We start from the raw sequence: 17,092 nt of genomic DNA, 5'->3' as shown, positions 1-17,092 counted from the left end.
AAGAAACATAACTGGTCGTAAGGTGGATCTCAGCACATTTATGAAGGGACGGTCTAGTACTGCTGTTTTCCAGCTGAAAATGGACTTGATGACCCTGCAGATTTCTTTCAAACCTGTGATCCTGTATTGGGTAGCAGCGAAGTAGGTTTTCCAGTTGCAGAAGTACAAAAGAAGTGCCATAAATGTAGATTCTGTGCAGGCTGGACAAACTGATTATGGCAGGAAATGAGGGAGCCCTAAAACCTTGCTCAGCTTCTATGGCAGGTGCTGGCTCCTTCTTCCAGGAGGAAGGGCAGGAGCCAGATGCCATTAGGGGATTGATTTTATCTTTCATCCTGCACCTGGAGCTCTTACGTCTGCTGCTAATGACAGTCTTAGGCAATAAAGTGTAAAGATGACACCCGCAGAGAAGGGGCCCAAACATCTGGATCTCCTTTGCTAGACTCCAGCCGAGGAGTGTCGGTTACAGGTGCTCCTTGCCAAATATCCTCCATATGGGGTCGCATTTCATGAGCAAACTACCGTAGGAATTGCACGGGATCAGTTAACAGCTCAGCTCTCCTAAAGAGACAGACACATCCATGCATCTGTGTGCACGCTGAGACAGTGCGTAGCAATGATGAGATAAGCATTTTGGTTACAACCCTCCGGGATCCAAAATATGAGCTTTTAAGTGGGACTTGTCTTTTGGCTGTTGACATTTTCAGCTGCTGCAACACACTCCTTAAGTGACTCTGAAGTTATCTTTGGATGCCTGAATGTGTCTGAAAATCCAAATGAAAATACGTAAAACAAATCTGTCTGCCTAAAGTTCTGTCTTCGCTTCTACAGCATCCTTGAAAGAAATGAGAAGTTGCTACTATGGAAACATTAAGGCTTACTATTATCCAGAGGCAAACTTTCTGACAATGTAGTTGAGAACTGCATGAAAACTTCCCCAAATATCCTTTGCTCTTTTCCTACCTTGTTTAGGATCCATCATGTTGTTCTGAAGATGCCACTTTGAATTAGTGAGTCTGAGAAAACATTCATGTGAAGTAGTCAGTCAAGTTTCAAGCTTCTCCAACTAACAAACGGGCTGTCTCACAACAGATTACTAAAATAGGAGATATTCTCTGTTCACTCTACAAGCAAGAGAAATGCCTCATTCACGGGGAGGAAAAGATCTTTATTATCACGACTTTTTAATTTGCAAGAAGGATGATTCACTCTTCTGAGGATTTAACACCCTTAACACCCTAATCTATTAGGAAAAAGTTATTGCGACAACCCAGTGCTTCAATAATGCTTTTTTTATACTCCCAGAATTGCTTAGCAGTTCACAATACCTATATTCTATAAATCTGTATTTGAGCTGAACAAAGAAATATCTTAAATTTCCAGTAGGAGTTTTGCATTTCCCTTGCAGAATCCTTCCCTTCATGTTATGATCACGTCCACGTATTTTTTTGCAACGTATCTTGAAATTTCAGCCATCTATTGAAGAACACCAAGAAAACAAGTGGTCTCTCACACAGCATCTGGCTTGCTTGGAAAAGTTCTCCTCAGACAGGAACAGACTTACATCTAATATGTCCTACAACTCTTTGTCACTCTGGGACTCCAGATAAGGAATGGGAAGATAACAGAAGCACTCCTAGACCAGTACAGCAATCAGGAGCTGTACAGTTAAATCAACCCCTCATGCCAGGTTCGAAGTCATGACCGAGCTCATAAATCAGCTACAAAATGGTCATGAGACAGCGGCATGTGTCTAAAGTTACTGAGTTACACGATCTCTTGCACTTCTGTAAACTGTAATGCTAGATTTTACTTTCACTGTGGATGCAAAATGTGCAAAAAATCCGTGCTTCTGAACAAACCATAAATTGGTGTGCCAGGGTAGATGCCTCCATATGTCCAAAGATCAGGAGTAAGCAGTATTTCCATGAGGAATTACTGGTGGAAATTCAAGAGGAGCAGAGGCAGTGCCCTTGGAGCCCATGTAGCGCAGCACAGCGCAGACCTCGGGGGTGCTCTGGTGGGTCCAATGCTCCGTGGTGTCCTCCCCAGCAAATCATCTTAAAGCAAGATAAACAGAAAACAAATGTTCAGTATAAAATTGCTGCTATGATGAAATTGAACAAACTGAAAAATTCAACAGAAAAGCCAGCAGAGAGTGGAGTTAGCGTAGCTAACAAATACGTGTAGTTTGGCTGTACTGTTGGTGGCTCTCTTTTAGGTTTCAGAAGTTTCTCTCACCAATAGTAATGCTTAAAGAAGCATTTCAGAAATGCAAAGACCAGTATTTCCGCCGTCAAAAGCAGCCATTTTTATTGCACTATTGCAGCCCTTTTCTAGAAAAAAAACCCCTCTCGCAGATTTAAAGGGTTGTTTTATTTTAAGGCACCATTTAGTTATACAATAAATGGTTTGAGGGCAGCTAGTGCCATCCCACCTATCCTCCTCCCCACTAATTTACTGCTTTGCAGCTCTAACCACCAGTCAAATAACAAAATGTAATCCCATCCCAAGATGAGTTTATCGGTAGATAATCTCATCACATGACAGTTTCAGTAGAAAATGGTGTTTCTCTGGATAGCTTCCAGGCAGGATAATATCACAAACACTCCCATGAAGATTTTGTCACTTCCTTATCCAGAGTGTAAGTGGTTACTAATTCCAGATAAATAATTTCTTTCCCCAGTGTTATATTTCTTTCATTCTCAGTATCTTTTACCCTCTGCAGATGAAGTGTCTAGGGAAGCTTTCCAGAAGCCCTGTGGATTTTTAATTCTCTTACTTCTGGACAACTGGGAAAAACAGAAAATCACAGTACTTCATTCTCTTAATATTTATTTTTGTCAGATCACTTCATCATCTGTTATCACTATAAACCACTGTGCCTTGCAGTAGAGTCTCTCGTGTCTGTGGTGCACATTGAGGGGTAAAATAGCTACTCAAGAGAAAAGATTTCCTCCCAAGTGGGAGAAAAGTACAGGCTAAGATCATATTGGTTTGTGCTACAGGGAAAGGATTTCTTGTTTCATCCTGTCCACCCTTCCTGAACGGCACTTTGAGCTGGAAGCTGCAAGCGACTGTAATGACACCAGAAAATCTTTCATCAGATTAGAAACAGAACAGCAAAAAAGGAAAAAATTAGAACAATTAAGGAGGATCAGCATGACAGGTTCAAATAATTATTTGTTTCAATAAAACTGCTGATCATTCCTGTAAACACTTTACATCTGAAGTGTTTTTTAACACACAGTACCATGGAATAGATTTTCCAACGGGTTCTGATTTTGGGGGTTTAATCTCTTTCAACCAGTAGATAAAAATGAATGCAACCTTTCAAACATTATTTTAGATATACTTTCATAAGAAATATGGTTGACCTCTTGTACAACATTTTCCTTTGGCTCAGTCGCCTTCAGAGGGAAATGGGAAGGCAGCATTACCTCCAGGATTTAATTTAATAATAGAGAGTGTATAATGGAGCATTTCTAAAACCGCTGGATGTACCTAGCTCAACACAAATGCCTGGGTTTCTCCTGGGAACCACTGGCCAAATTCCTATTAGCGTTATCTGGAATTGCATGCCTACACACCAGGAGAAAATTCAACCTAAGTGTCAGTAGGATGCAAAAAAATATGGGGCGTGGGTCTTTCATGCATGCTAGTGTAAATCTGATTAAATGAATAAATCCAAATGTGCCTCATTATCTGCTCACACTGATTTTAAATCCAGGGTAAGTCTAAATGGGTCAGAAGTCAAATGAGAAACAACCTCAGAGAACTAATATAAAGGCAATATGGCTTAGGCCAGAGTCAGACCTAGTGCCAGGTATGTTTGGCATCAGGCTGTGTCTAGTGAGAGGCACATATTGAAAGCGGAGAGTCAAGTTTTTGCTACAGAATAGTAAAAATCACTTCTATGTGTTTCTCCTAGGAGTGTTGTCACTGCCCTTTCTCTATTGTACGTTCCAGAAAGAGACACTGACTTCTGTGGAATCCCTCCTTGTTTAAACAATTAAAAGAAAAAAAAATTAAAAACCCTGATTTAAAAAAAATAAAATCTGAACAGTAAAGCAGATTGAGTTCCCAGGGCCAGGCTCACTGCAGGTGTTGATTGCCTTTGCTCCTTTCAAATCGCCCGTGATTTATGTGACTCCCTGGGCTTTAACATTGCCTTGATTTACCCTGTTTGAAAAGAGGGCAGAATCCAAGCTTCAGTGGGATCCTACAACGTCGTCACTGCCCATCACTCTGAACAAGTAATGTGGATGGGATCCATCTCACCTGGTCTGAGACTTGTGCAGGACAGCACTCTGAGTTGTCCTGTGTACCCGTATCTTTTCATTACTTGAAATTCTTGAGGTCAAAACTTCCAAAGATTTAATTGCTATGTTTTCTCTCCTTTTTAAAATCTCTTTTAAAAACCTCTGTTTTATCCCTACAAGTGCAGAAAATCAGAAAACATGAATGAGAGAATCCAGGAGAAAACCATTCTCGAATGATTTTAAATACCTAAATGAACATAAACTCATGAATACATATTGCTTTAAAGGAGAGGCAATTCATTAACTGTGAAGAACACGCTCAACATTGCATTTTGAAAACTCATCACAGAGATGATATCATCATTTCAAGATATACTTATTTAATATGCTGAATTATGTATTTTGTGGGATTTCTTTCAGGCCACATTTAAAGGTTGGATGGATATTATGTATGCAGCAGTGGATTCACGAGAGGTAGGTCACTACGAGGAAATGAATCATTTCCTTTTCCGTTGACTTTTGCAGCATTCATGGTGTTCAACAACAACGACAACAAAATACATGCAAGTTGTCAGTCCCTGTCTTACTCTGGTTGAGACAGCTGCAGACCTTCATTTTTTGCAGCTGCTACTGAAGCATCACAACCCTGAGATTAAAGCAAATGTAGCCCTCAGTTCTACACAACTGATGTATCTATTCGTACTGCAAAACTCCCAGCACAGAGAGGCACCTCCAGGGTGAGACTGAGTCTACCAAAAACCTAAATTGTCCTCTCTGTTTCTTCCACTCTCCCTGCTGACTGCCATATTTTCCAAGGATCTAAATTCTGATAATAGAACTTTTTTAAAAGCACTGGGTTTAAACTACATTCCCCTGTAACCCACGTACTCAAGCCTCCATATATATTCACCTTGAGCAAGTTTCTTCTCTGCAACCGGCAGCTCCACTCAAGGAGGGTGGAGGAGCTCCTGTCAGGGAAAGAGGCTGGTGTGAGCTTCCAGCTCTGGCTTGAGATGTGCTGGAGCTCTGGGTGCTGGTGACTGCCCAGTTCTTACCTGCATACTGTTCAGCTTTCAAGTTTCCTAAAAAAAAAAAAAAAAAAAAAAAAAAAAGGCATTTCCCTTGCTACATCATGTGTGGTTTGTTTATTTTTTATTGAAGGACCTGTTGTCCTTCAAGATTACACTTACTGTTCATTTTTGAGGTAGCTATCTGGTACTGGGAATTTGACAGGCTGAACTGAGTAACAGGGAGTCGAGCCCTAAATGGAGGAATAAAGGGTGGAAAAACCTCATGGCATTATAGGGGCAGAGAAAAACCTTTGCATAACATAGCTCATGATGTTGATTTATTCTTGCACTACATGTACACGTGAGTGTATCCTCCCTGCTGCTGAATGGAACGTATGGGTTACACATGAGAAAATACGGCATTTAGGGAAATGTGAGCTTCTAGCATCTTGGTTAAACACCTGGAGCTGGTGGGGCAAATCTGAGCATTTCTGCCAAACGTGATTTGAGGCTATCGGACTGTGTTGCTCAGTTCTTCAGCAAGAGATCTTACTCATTTCCACCCTTCATAAAAGAAAAAATGTACTACTAAATACAGTGTTTTTCAGTAGCATTTAATTATACTGCGATCATACTTTTGCTTTTTATAAGTACCATTAGTTCATATAAGATTAGGGATAATCAGAAAATTGATTCTTTTCCCCTTCTGGGTTCGGACTGAGAACATTTTATAGGATTTATTCTGAAGTTGCACTTTCTGGAGCAGTGTGATCGCTGTGACAGTGTTGTGAAATGTAGCTGAAATGACTGTGGCACTGCAGATGCCAGTAGTAAACTTCAAACAGCGACTGAGGAGTGCTGACTCTGCTAGTGGGAGTTACACTATTTTTCCTGTTTCATAATCTTTATTGCCAATGGACGGGGGGGGGTGTTAACTGCATTAATATTTTGATATGTGCAGAGATGGTGACATTTTCACATTTTCCCTTTTCCCTTTGCAGTGTGAGGAGCAGCCTGAATGGGAATGTAACTTATACATGTACCTGTACTTTGTGATTTTCATCATCTTTGGGTCTTTCTTCACATTGAACCTCTTCATTGGTGTCATCATTGACAATTTTAACCAACAAAAGAAAAAGATAAGTAGTGCATATGCTACATATCACCTTGTGATTGCTGCAGAGACCAGGGCAAGGGATAGATTTATAAGCAGTGGCTTTGCCACATCAGCCTCGAGATTAGCATTGACAGAACAGCAGCAGAACCCACCTTGCAGGACTTTTACAAAAGCACAGTTGTAGCAGCCCCTGACGCCCCCATAGGATGAGCACCCTGAAAACACAGGCTGGGGGGTGATATTCCCCACAGAAAGCAGTGAAGCAGCTCCGTGCAGACGGGATCTTTGGCACAAACTCTGCCACAGGGGCACGGACCGCCCTGGCATCCCCCCTGCACAAACACCACTGTCCCTCAGAGCAGTGCAACCTGTTCTCCTCAACCCATCGTCTCCCTGCCCCAAGGTGCAGCCAGGGTCAGGGAGGAGCAGCCTGGCCTGAGAGCTGTGTTTCTCACTGCTTTGTAGGCTCTAAACAAAGGGCTGAGGTTCTTACATTTTCCCCTCTCGCCCTGGACCTACCTTGAGTGCAGACAGAATCTGAGTCTTGCTCCTCCTTGGTTGCCTGCACTGCTCTGTGTCTCCTGCCCTTTGCCTCCATGAGATAAGCAGCTCCTAGCACTGCATCTCATCAAGCCCTTCTTAGATATTTTGATGAAAGCTACATGAAAAGGGAAATAAGAAAACAGAAGAGGATGCAGCCATGAACTTTGGATGGTGGCAGCTCTTTTCATCAAAAGTAATAGCTTTCTTCTCACTCTATACTTAGGTGGCCAGGACATCTTTATGACAGAAGAACAGAAAAAGTATTATAATGCAATGAAAAAGCTGGGTTCTAAGAAACCTCAAAAGCCAATCCCAAGGCCACTGGTAAGAATGGCATAATTCAGTTGAACTTTGCATAATAGCTGAATATTTATTTGATAGAATAAATGCCATTCATGTAGGAAGGGTGATCGCTCCCAGATGAAAGCCAATTAGTATTTACAAGTTTTGATTTTGGACAATATTTGCAAATCCAGTGACCTGTGGTACAAAATTCCCAGTGTTCTGCCATATTGACTAAAAGCCTAATTTACATGTGCAATTTACATATGCCAGTGGCCACGTGCCTGCATTGAATGAATTCATGGCCCCGGTCCAGGGTCTTTTTTCAGTAGTTCCAAGAAGCATTAGGAGGAAATGTGTTTGAAAACTCTATCACACAACCATTCGTCATCATCTTTAAGTTTATGAAGTTCCAATCGGAAGCAGTATATTGTCTATATTTCTCTACTTTCTGATCAGTCAGGAGACAATGATGTCATCATTTTGACATGGTTTGAATTTCCTAACTAAATCTTCTCCTTTCCTCCAGAACAAATACCAAGGTTTTATTTTTGATGTCGTCTCAAAACAAGCCTTTGATGTCTCCATCATGATTCTCATCTGCCTTAACATGGTTACCATGATGGTGGAAACGGATGACCAAAGTCAGGAAAAAGTGAACATCCTCCATAAAATCAACATGCTTTTTGTTGCCATCTTCACTGGGGAGTGCATCATCAAAATGCTGGCTCTGCGACACTACTACTTCACCAATGGCTGGAACATATTTGACTTTGTCGTCGTGATTCTGTCTATTGTAGGTAGGTGAACCTGGATTTTCACCCAAACTCCAAAGTTAAAAAGGCAGACATACAATTAATTAGACAAAGTTAAAGGCTTCGTGCAATAATATACACTTTCAACTCAGAGAACTGGATCCTAAGCATATTTTTTTAATATGTAATCATAATATAACATAATACTGCCTAACAATAACTTGTGTGATCAGCAAAATGATGCGGTTTATCATACCACAGCATTGGTTTCAATGTACACTTAATGGTTCATTGTGGTGATAAAACGTGGTCCAGAACGGGCACCATACAATTCACCCCAGTTCTGCATAACAGCCAAAGACAGAAGTAAAAAAGCCACATGAAAAAGGCACATGTGGATGGCTATTCTTTTGTTATTTGCTTTTTACTACAACAGTATCAAATAGTCCTTCAGGGCAGGTTTGGGCAGGTGCAGTGAGTCTGGCTGTTCTCAGCCCTGTTGTCACTAGAGCTCTGCACCCTCATGTATCCAAGGGATGAAACAGAAAGACACAGTTTTATTGTTAATTCGTGCCTTTTGCTGTTCTGCAGCCCCAACCAGAGATCGTATGTTAGGTGCTACAGAAGTGCAGGTCATATGTGAATCTGAAATCCTGCCAAAAGAGTTTTCATTGAAGTTGGAAATAAAATAGCAACTGGAAGATGATCAACTGATCCAGTGAGCAGAAGGAACTCAGAAATTCGGCTTTTCCAAAAAAGTTTCCATGTTGAAGGAGGGAATAGGTGAATGAAAAAATGTCATATTAGGAAAACAGAGCCATCTTCTCATTGACTGATGCTCCTGTTGCTCTAAACTGTCTCTGGTGGACCGGGGAACCTGCAAGATCCCAATGCAGGAGATCTCTGGTGCCCAGAGAGCAGCCTGTGCTTTGGGGGCCTTGGACCACCCAGATTTCACAGATTTGGGTCACCCAGGGAACATCGCTACCATGCAGCTGTCATCAGAGCCTTGGTGCTGGATGCTGTGGATGTGCCCATAGCAGCCAGTTAACCAGAGCTGTCACGTTGGTCATAGTGCTGCCCCGTGATCAACCAGGTCATTTCAGTGTCAGAGGACTTGAGCCATGCCAGTGAGCCCTCTCCCAGGCTGGACTGGGAGACATGAGCTCAGCATGGCTCAGTGCAGCCAGGGACCGTTGGCATTAGACAATCTGGACCAACCTGCTCTCTTTCTGCAGGAAGAGTTCAGCTACAGGGATGCAAGCTCATTTCCTTGCTAGTACAATCTTAGCCCTTAGTTCCCTCCCAGCCCATCAGGGAAACTGGAAAAATTAATAAGCAAACAATCAACCAAGCAGATTTCCAGTAGAAACCTGCACTGTTCTGGTGGTGGCTCAGAAAAACAGGCCCAGTACACCAGCGTTTCAGCGCTGACTCACTAACAGTTTACAGACAAAAATATTGTCATATCAGAAAAATTCTGACCAGCTGCACTCAAGATAAATTTCTCAGGTGGGTCATGGCCAAAAGCTGCAGATATCTGTGTCCTATCTGAGTTGATCCTGGTTTCTCATTCCCAATAGACAAGCTTTCCCTTAATAAAACTGCCGCTACCATTGACACCTTTTGCTCATAGTCTCAACAAAGTTTGCATGGATTAAATGGGCATGAAAACACTAACAACAATGCCGTTCCCTTTATCGTGGGTCTTCCCATCTGGGGAACTTTTCATTGATTTTGTACATAACCCTGGCTGATTGCTTTAAAGGCAAGCCTGGAATTATTTCTCATGTACTAACTCGCTGTTTGTCTCTTTTCTTTTCAAGGCACTGTACTTTCTGACATCATCCAGAAATATTTCTTCTCTCCCACACTCTTCAGAGTTATTCGCTTGGCTCGGATTGGCCGAATCCTAAGACTCATCCGGGGAGCCAAAGGAATTCGAACTCTCCTGTTTGCCTTAATGATGTCCCTACCTGCTCTGTTCAACATTGGCCTCTTGCTTTTTCTGGTCATGTTCATTTATGCCATTTTTGGCATGGCTAACTTTGCCTATGTTAAGAAGGAGCATGGGATTGATGATATGTTCAACTTCCAAACCTTTGCGAACAGCATGCTCTGTCTCTTCCAAATCACAACATCAGCTGGCTGGGATGGTATTCTCAACCCTATTCTAAACACCGGACCACCATATTGTGACCCAAACCTTCCGAATGCAAACGGTTCAAAGGGAGACTGCGGAAGCCCTGCTGTAGGGATTTTATTCTTTGTTACTTATATCATTATATCATTTCTCATTGTTGTAAACATGTATATAGCCATTATTTTAGAGAACTTCAGTGTAGCCACTGAGGAAAGTACAGAGCCTCTAAGCGAGGATGATTTTGATATGTTCTATGAAATCTGGGAGAAGTTTGACCCTGAAGCCACTCAGTTTATTGAGTATTCTGCACTTTCAGACTTTGCAGATGCACTGTCAGAACCTTTGCGCATAGCGAAACCAAACAAAATCAAACTCATAGCAATGGACCTGCCAATGGTCAGTGGAGATAGGATCCATTGCTTAGATATTTTGTTTGCTTTTACAAAAAGGGTGCTAGGAGAATCCGGAGAGATGGATGCCCTTAAAATACAGATGGAAGAAAAGTTCATGGCAGCGAATCCATCTAAGATCTCTTACGAACCGATTACAACAACTCTCAGACGGAAACAAGAAGAGGTCTCCGCCATCATCATCCAGCGGGCCTACAGGAGACATTTGTTTCGGCGCTCCATGAAGCAGGCATCTTACTTGTACCGGCACAGAACTTTTGATGGCAGCATCCTTGAGGATGATGCACCCGAGAAGGAGGGTCTTATTGCGTTCATGATGAACGAAAACTACGGCCGGCCAATAGACAAATCAGAAACTCTGTCCTCCACATCTTTCCCTCCATCCTACGACAGCGTCACCAGAGGTACGAGTGATAATCTCCAGCTGAAGATGACGAACTCGAGCAAAAGCGATGAGGCTATAGATTGTCTTCTCTCGCCGGACAAGGATAAAGAATCAATTGTTTAAATGTTTGTTTAGAATGCTTTAAAATATTGTTTACAGAATGTAATGCTGTAACTACACAACAATTGAAGCAGCCTTCTTATTAAAAATTAGTTGCAAAAGAAACAATGGAGTTTTTACCCTCAACTACAGGAGTCTAATAAGTCATATAACCTTTGACCCTGCTCTTTTTGACTTGGCTCAATATTTATATTTATATATGCACAGGAAGAATCTTTGCAGGGTCATAGCTGTTATATCAATGGTGTGAATAAGAGTATGCTAGACTGTAAAACAGTAAACACAGTGTATATCTATCCACAGATAAAGCTTGGCTGTATACATTCATTTAAGGTCTTACTCATATTAGTGTGTTTACTTATGGCGATGTATGACCTTGCATTCTAAAAAGAAAAAAAATATCACAGCTGCTGTAGCAAAATGTAACACTTACTGTATATGTTGTGAATGGTCTTTCATAAATTTATTATATTTGATATTTTTTTACTTAAAAAAAAAAATTCTCTTTTTCCATGGAGATTAATGATCCTTACACTCTTCATGATGAACTCTGAGTCAAGGTAATAGGAATTTGCGGGATCCCCATCGCTTGAAGAGGAAAGTTGTTGCAAAGTAAACTATCAAATTAGCAACATTTTAACTGTTTATTACATGAAGCCCTCCCTCTTGGGACTTGCAACTGCTCATCAGCAGAAATACAAAAAAACAGAGAAGGAAATGATGTCAAAATAATGAGAGAAATGGCTTGTTCTATCCTTCAGGAAACTAGACAGTAATGGATTCTGTTTGTAAAACTGTTAATAAAAGCACTAATTTTTTAGTATGTTTCAAGAATCTGCTTTGAATACCGCAATCAAACTCGCCATAGAAGTAGTGCATCACGTTTGTGTGTAGTGCTCCAAAGCACCATCTACGCTGGCAAAGTTTCTGTTAAGGTAGTGGGATAGGTTACGTTTTCCCCAGGAACACTGAGCTAAGCAGCCTTATTGGAGACTCTGTGCATCAATATTACTCCAAAAATACTACGACGACGACTAATAATAAAAACAATGCTAATTGGACCGTGCAGAATGGCTGCGACAGTGTGATCAAGAAGGTGGGAGGGGAACTGCCTCTGGATCTGTACATAAATTTTGAGGTTTTGAATCCTTTCTACTCAGTGTCCATTGTTCATTTTCTCAGACGGTACAGTTAGATTACTGGGGAAGGACAAGAAATACAGGAACCAATAAAAAGAATCTACTAGAAAATAGATATATCCTCATTCCTGTAGGCAAAGTAGTATTTACAGTTGATGTGTCCATCAGCTTCAGGCCAAAGAAATGACAACGGGGTGAAAGGTGGATGTGTGGCTGTAGAAAAGTATTAGAGGTTTTACGTGCTAACATAGATTTTTATTTATTATTAAACTTTCAGCCTCGATAGAATGTGAGAAAGTATTTATGGAATATAGAGACAAGTCCATCATTACAGACAAGTTCTTTCTTTTTCACCTTCAGACTGATTGTACTTAGGTTTGGTTGGACTTGATGGAGAATCTTGAGATTTCTGTAATGAGCCATTGCACTTTAAGGAAGAGTAATTGTGCTTTTCACCTTGGAGAAGCAAAGATATCAAGAATGTATTTAAGGTGTATTGTCATTGACATTTAGTTACATCCCAGGTTGTAAAGGAGTCAAAATCCACATAGGGTTGGCAACAAGAATTAAAGCGACATGTTACAGTCAAGTTTATCTATGGCCATTGTTATCTGTCCTCTAAACAAGTCAGAATATGTAAAGACAACATGTTAAAAGGATGACAATGTATCTGTGTAAATATGGGCTAATATATTCTCTCCATTCATTGAGAGGTGTCTCAGGCATTCACTTGAGAGTGGTCTATCGGTTAATTCAGAGGATTTGCCATCAGGATTCCTGGGGTCTATTCCTGATTCTTACTACATGATTTTTAGGCAAATAATTTAACCTATCTGTGCCTCAGTTTACCCATCTGTAAAATGGGGATAATAATACTTACCTACCTCACAGGGGTGTTGTAAGACTTTCTGGTTGCAAAGTGCTATAAGGGAATGAAACGTACTATATAAGTATTATTATAATCATGCTCTCTTGCCCTTTTAACCCCATGTCTATGGTGTATAACATAGGGCTGTTCCTCTGGGCATTTTGTTGCCTTTAAATCTTGTATGTAATTAGATTCTAACTTAAGGGAACTACTCTTCGTTCCTTAAAGTGAAAACACTCTTTATTCTTTCCTCCCTCCCCACCCCTAACCCCCTCAGAAAAACAAAATTGCTCAAGGCTTCTCAAATTAGAGAAACTTTATACAGATTCCCTGTGTATTTATGCTGTAATGTTATTCTGACTGTACATATCACCCAGAAAGAGTATGCGATTTTTATATTTATATGCATATATATATACACACACACACGTATATCTATACATATATATATGTATCTTGTGAGTTTATAGAGTGGCTGACACTCAGAGGACACACCTTACTGATTAAAATGTTTTCTTCTCAATGGGATTGATTGATCATTAGCAATGAGCTGCTGCCTATAATGAAACTGTTTAATTAGAAAATAGTACATTCATTACTTGCTGAACAAGCATTTATTGGCTGACAACTGGTAAAATTATTTTCCTTTCAAAGCTTTAGAATAAAAAAAGAGGGAAAAATACTAAGAAAAAGGAACATCTCTTACCTGATTTTTTCACATACAATATAAACTGTTCAAAACCCAAGGAAAAAGCCAGCCTGCACTCAGCAGTGTGGTGTTGGTCATGCTGTTTTAAAAATATTTTAATTATTTGCAACTTATATTAGAAAATATTCAACTGATATTCTTATTAAGAGTCAGGCCCAGTAATGAACAGGATGTAATGGGACGATTAGCTGGTCACTGATTATATTAGAGAAGAGCTCTTCCACTGGTCATTTCACCCTTGCGTTGAACATTTTATTGTCATTGCTGTGAGACCCTATAGTACTGATGCAATTACAAATGGTTCTGTCTTCTACCCAAAACCTGTAAAAAAAAAAATCATAATGCAAAAAAATCTGAAAGAGGGTCTTAACTACAGATGTTTACAGTGCAACTTTCTAAAACCGAATTGTAAATTACTTTCAAAACCTTTGTAACTGGAAGGTTGGTTTTCTATTGGGTTTTCTATTGTTTTGTGCCACATTTCTTTAGAGCTGAAGAGGGAATGGTATCTTTGTATGGTATGCAGGACTCCCCTCAAAAACTTCAAATGACCTCACTTGCAGATCTTTATTAATGGAGATGCCGATCCGAGTCTAGCAATGATACAGCCTCGTGATGCAGTGATTTAGTTAAAGACACTAACTCAATAGTTGGCCCACACTGTCTATAAGCATGGTGAGTGCTACCATTTTTTCTGTTGATTTGTTCAGTAAAGGCTACCACATGAATCACCCAAGCTACGAAAAGAGCAAGGAAAATATCAGCCAATATCATAGGACATATTAAGCTGTTTGTACCTGGAAAAATTCAAGTTTATTATGTTTCTTTATTAAATAAATAAGGATAACAAATATTTCCTGTGCCTTTTTGTTGTTGTTGTTGTTGTTATTTTATCAACATTTATGTCATTATTTCTCTGACTCTTTTTCAGCACATTTGTTTGGGAAATGCATGGTGACTTTTGTTAGAAGGCATCAATGAAAACCCCTCCAGTTCATCTTGCGTTGTAAGGCTAATTACAGGGCATTAAAGGCTTGAGCCAAAGCTTGTTGAAATTGATGGAGAATTTCTGGGTACTTCAGATTAATTTGAAGCAGACCCAAAAGCTTCTCTTCAAAGAGAGTAATTTATAGGATGAACCCCGCATTGATATTTCAACCCATCCTGCCCGGTAGAATTAGCTGGAAGAGGAAGGGTTTTACTGGAAACATGGGATCCCACCTAGAGATTAAAAAAAATATATATACATGAGATTTTCTTAATGGTAATATGGATGTCTTTCCAGTTTAATTATATTGATTTGCATTTTGGTTGTTATTATATTAGTTATACGTTAAAATTCGTACTAAACAGAGTAACTTCCTTTCCAATGCATGCATGCCTTAATCCTGGAAGGAGCTTCAGAAGGGACACGGATGACCCTTATCTGTTATCAGCATTGATTGAATCAGCCTTATCTTCACCTAGGCTAGCACCAATTTGGTTACCCTCTTTCAGTGCTCTGATTTCTATTTAAACGTGGCAGGTTCCTAATCATATTAAAACAGAACAAAACTGAGCTGGTTTAAACTGCAATGAAAAAGTCCACTCAGTCCTTTGAATCAGTTTAATAAATGTTTAATTAATAAATTAGTTTATTAAATTAGTTTAATAGATGGTCTAGTGGTCTAGTGGAAGGTGTCCCTGCCCATGGCAGGGGGGTTGGAACTAAATGATCCTTAAGGTCCCTTCCAACAGAAACCGTTCTATGATTCTATGAAAATCAGTTTATAATCATGTTTTATATTAACCTGGGGCAGCCTGACTTGTGGAAAAGACTTTTGTTTTAAAAAAAACCATTTGCTAAAATGTGTCATATAATAATATGACTTCTGAGTAATTCTGTGTATGGAATAAATCTGTCTGAAAAATTTTCAGCAAGATATTTTTGGTTGGAAGGAGCAGTTTGCTGAAATAAGAACTCTCTATGGAGACATGTCAGGTTAGTTAAGGAAATTCCTGGTTAGAATTTGTGGTCAAAATTCCCATGGGAAGGAAGTTCAGAGTCATGATCCCTACTATGAAAATTTCCACGCCTAGATTTTTAACCAGAATTGCCTAACTCCTATACGTGTGTTCCCATCACTGTGCTAGGGGCTGTGCTGGGTTACAGGACTCTCCTTATTTTCATGCAGATCTTGGGGAAGTTTCTAAAGGCTTTCAGATTTTCCATTTTTCAGGCTGAAATTTAAAAAAATTTTTGCCAAAGGGATTTCTTGTTTTCCAGCCCTACCAAGGAACCTGGAGGACTGGCTCCTCAGTAAATGCAAATTTTACGCTGTTTTTTTTCAAATCAGTCAAATTATATTGATTTTACAAAGCTGCAGAGCTATTAAATCAAGCCTGTGTGAAATCTGTGAGATCGGAGTGAGGGCCTGCAATTTCCAGATTCATCTTGAGATTTTTTAGTGGTTTCAGTTCCTTCTTACTTTTGATGCAAATTGTCTTACTAAATACCAGGATCATTTTCGAAACAAGTCTGCATTAAGACAGAGAGTTAGGGCAGCGCAGGCAAACTCAGGCAGTTTTCTTAGAAAAAGCCACACATTAGCAGCTTGCTTTAGATTTAAAGAGAATTTTTATAATCATCAACATTTGCTGTAGGAAGAGGAGAAATAAAATATAAATGCTTTGCAGCGCGAAGCCTCCGCTGGGCTCTAGTATTAAAGGACGCCCATGTAGGATGACAGTAAGTGTCGTGTTTCTGACAACAGCAACGCGTTTTTCTGCTGTGTGCCGGGGTGCTGAGACAAGAGCAGAACTGGATTTAAAACAAGAGAAAAAAAGACAGGAGCACAGCACCAAAAAAAAAAACCAAACCAAAAAACCCACAAACGCCTGCGAAACGGCTGCTTCTTCATGTCAATTCTCCCAGCGAGCTGTGAAAGACTGGCCGCGCCGGGTGAAGAACAAACATGGAAATCCTTCTGAGTGTTTACATATTGCAGAGAAATAGCAGCCGTGTCAAAGGGAAAGCATGTGAAAGCAAATAGTCTAAGGGGAATAGTTACTGGCAGGGAGCAAAAAAATGCTTCGGAGTCAAACGTCACCGATAACCCCGCGAGGGGTGGAGGTGTTGGGCTGCAGTGTGGGCATGGGTTTGTCAGCACCTCTGCCTGAGCTATTTTAGCCAGCTGACAAACAGGACTTTGAGCAGCTCCTGGCCCGCGTGCTTTTGCCGTGGCGAAGTTTCTGAGACCGCTGCTGCAGTCGTTGTCCCTAGGGTCTCGTTGCTTTACGTTGGGTAGCGAGTCCCTGCCAGGCCAGGGCATCAGTGGGTCTTTTTCCCCTAGAAAATAACTATATTGAA

At 40.4% G+C, this 17,092-nt stretch overlaps 1 protein-coding gene across 3 annotated transcripts in view; it reads left to right on the top strand.

Moving 5' to 3' along the window:
• SCN5A (sodium voltage-gated channel alpha subunit 5) overlaps positions 1 to 11,030 on the top strand; it is a 175,662-nt gene extending 164,632 nt beyond the window's left edge. For all 3 annotated transcript variants that reach the window (XM_050891806.1, XM_050891805.1, XM_050891807.1), the window contains exons 23-27: positions 4,683 to 4,736; positions 6,274 to 6,415; positions 7,156 to 7,256; positions 7,744 to 8,014; positions 9,796 to 11,030. In XM_050891806.1, coding sequence (XP_050747763.1) covers positions 4,683 to 4,736; positions 6,274 to 6,415; positions 7,156 to 7,256; positions 7,744 to 8,014; positions 9,796 to 11,030 — 1,803 coding nt within the window. The remainder of the gene's footprint in view (positions 1 to 4,682; positions 4,737 to 6,273; positions 6,416 to 7,155; positions 7,257 to 7,743; positions 8,015 to 9,795) is intronic.
• Positions 11,031 to 17,092: the final 6,062 nt, after the last annotated feature.

This window comes from Gymnogyps californianus, chromosome 2, assembly GCF_018139145.2.
Source record: "Gymnogyps californianus isolate 813 chromosome 2, ASM1813914v2, whole genome shotgun sequence".
Taxonomy (NCBI): Eukaryota; Metazoa; Chordata; class Aves; order Accipitriformes; family Cathartidae; genus Gymnogyps; species Gymnogyps californianus.
This window is presented reverse-complemented; position numbering and strand designations above follow the sequence as displayed.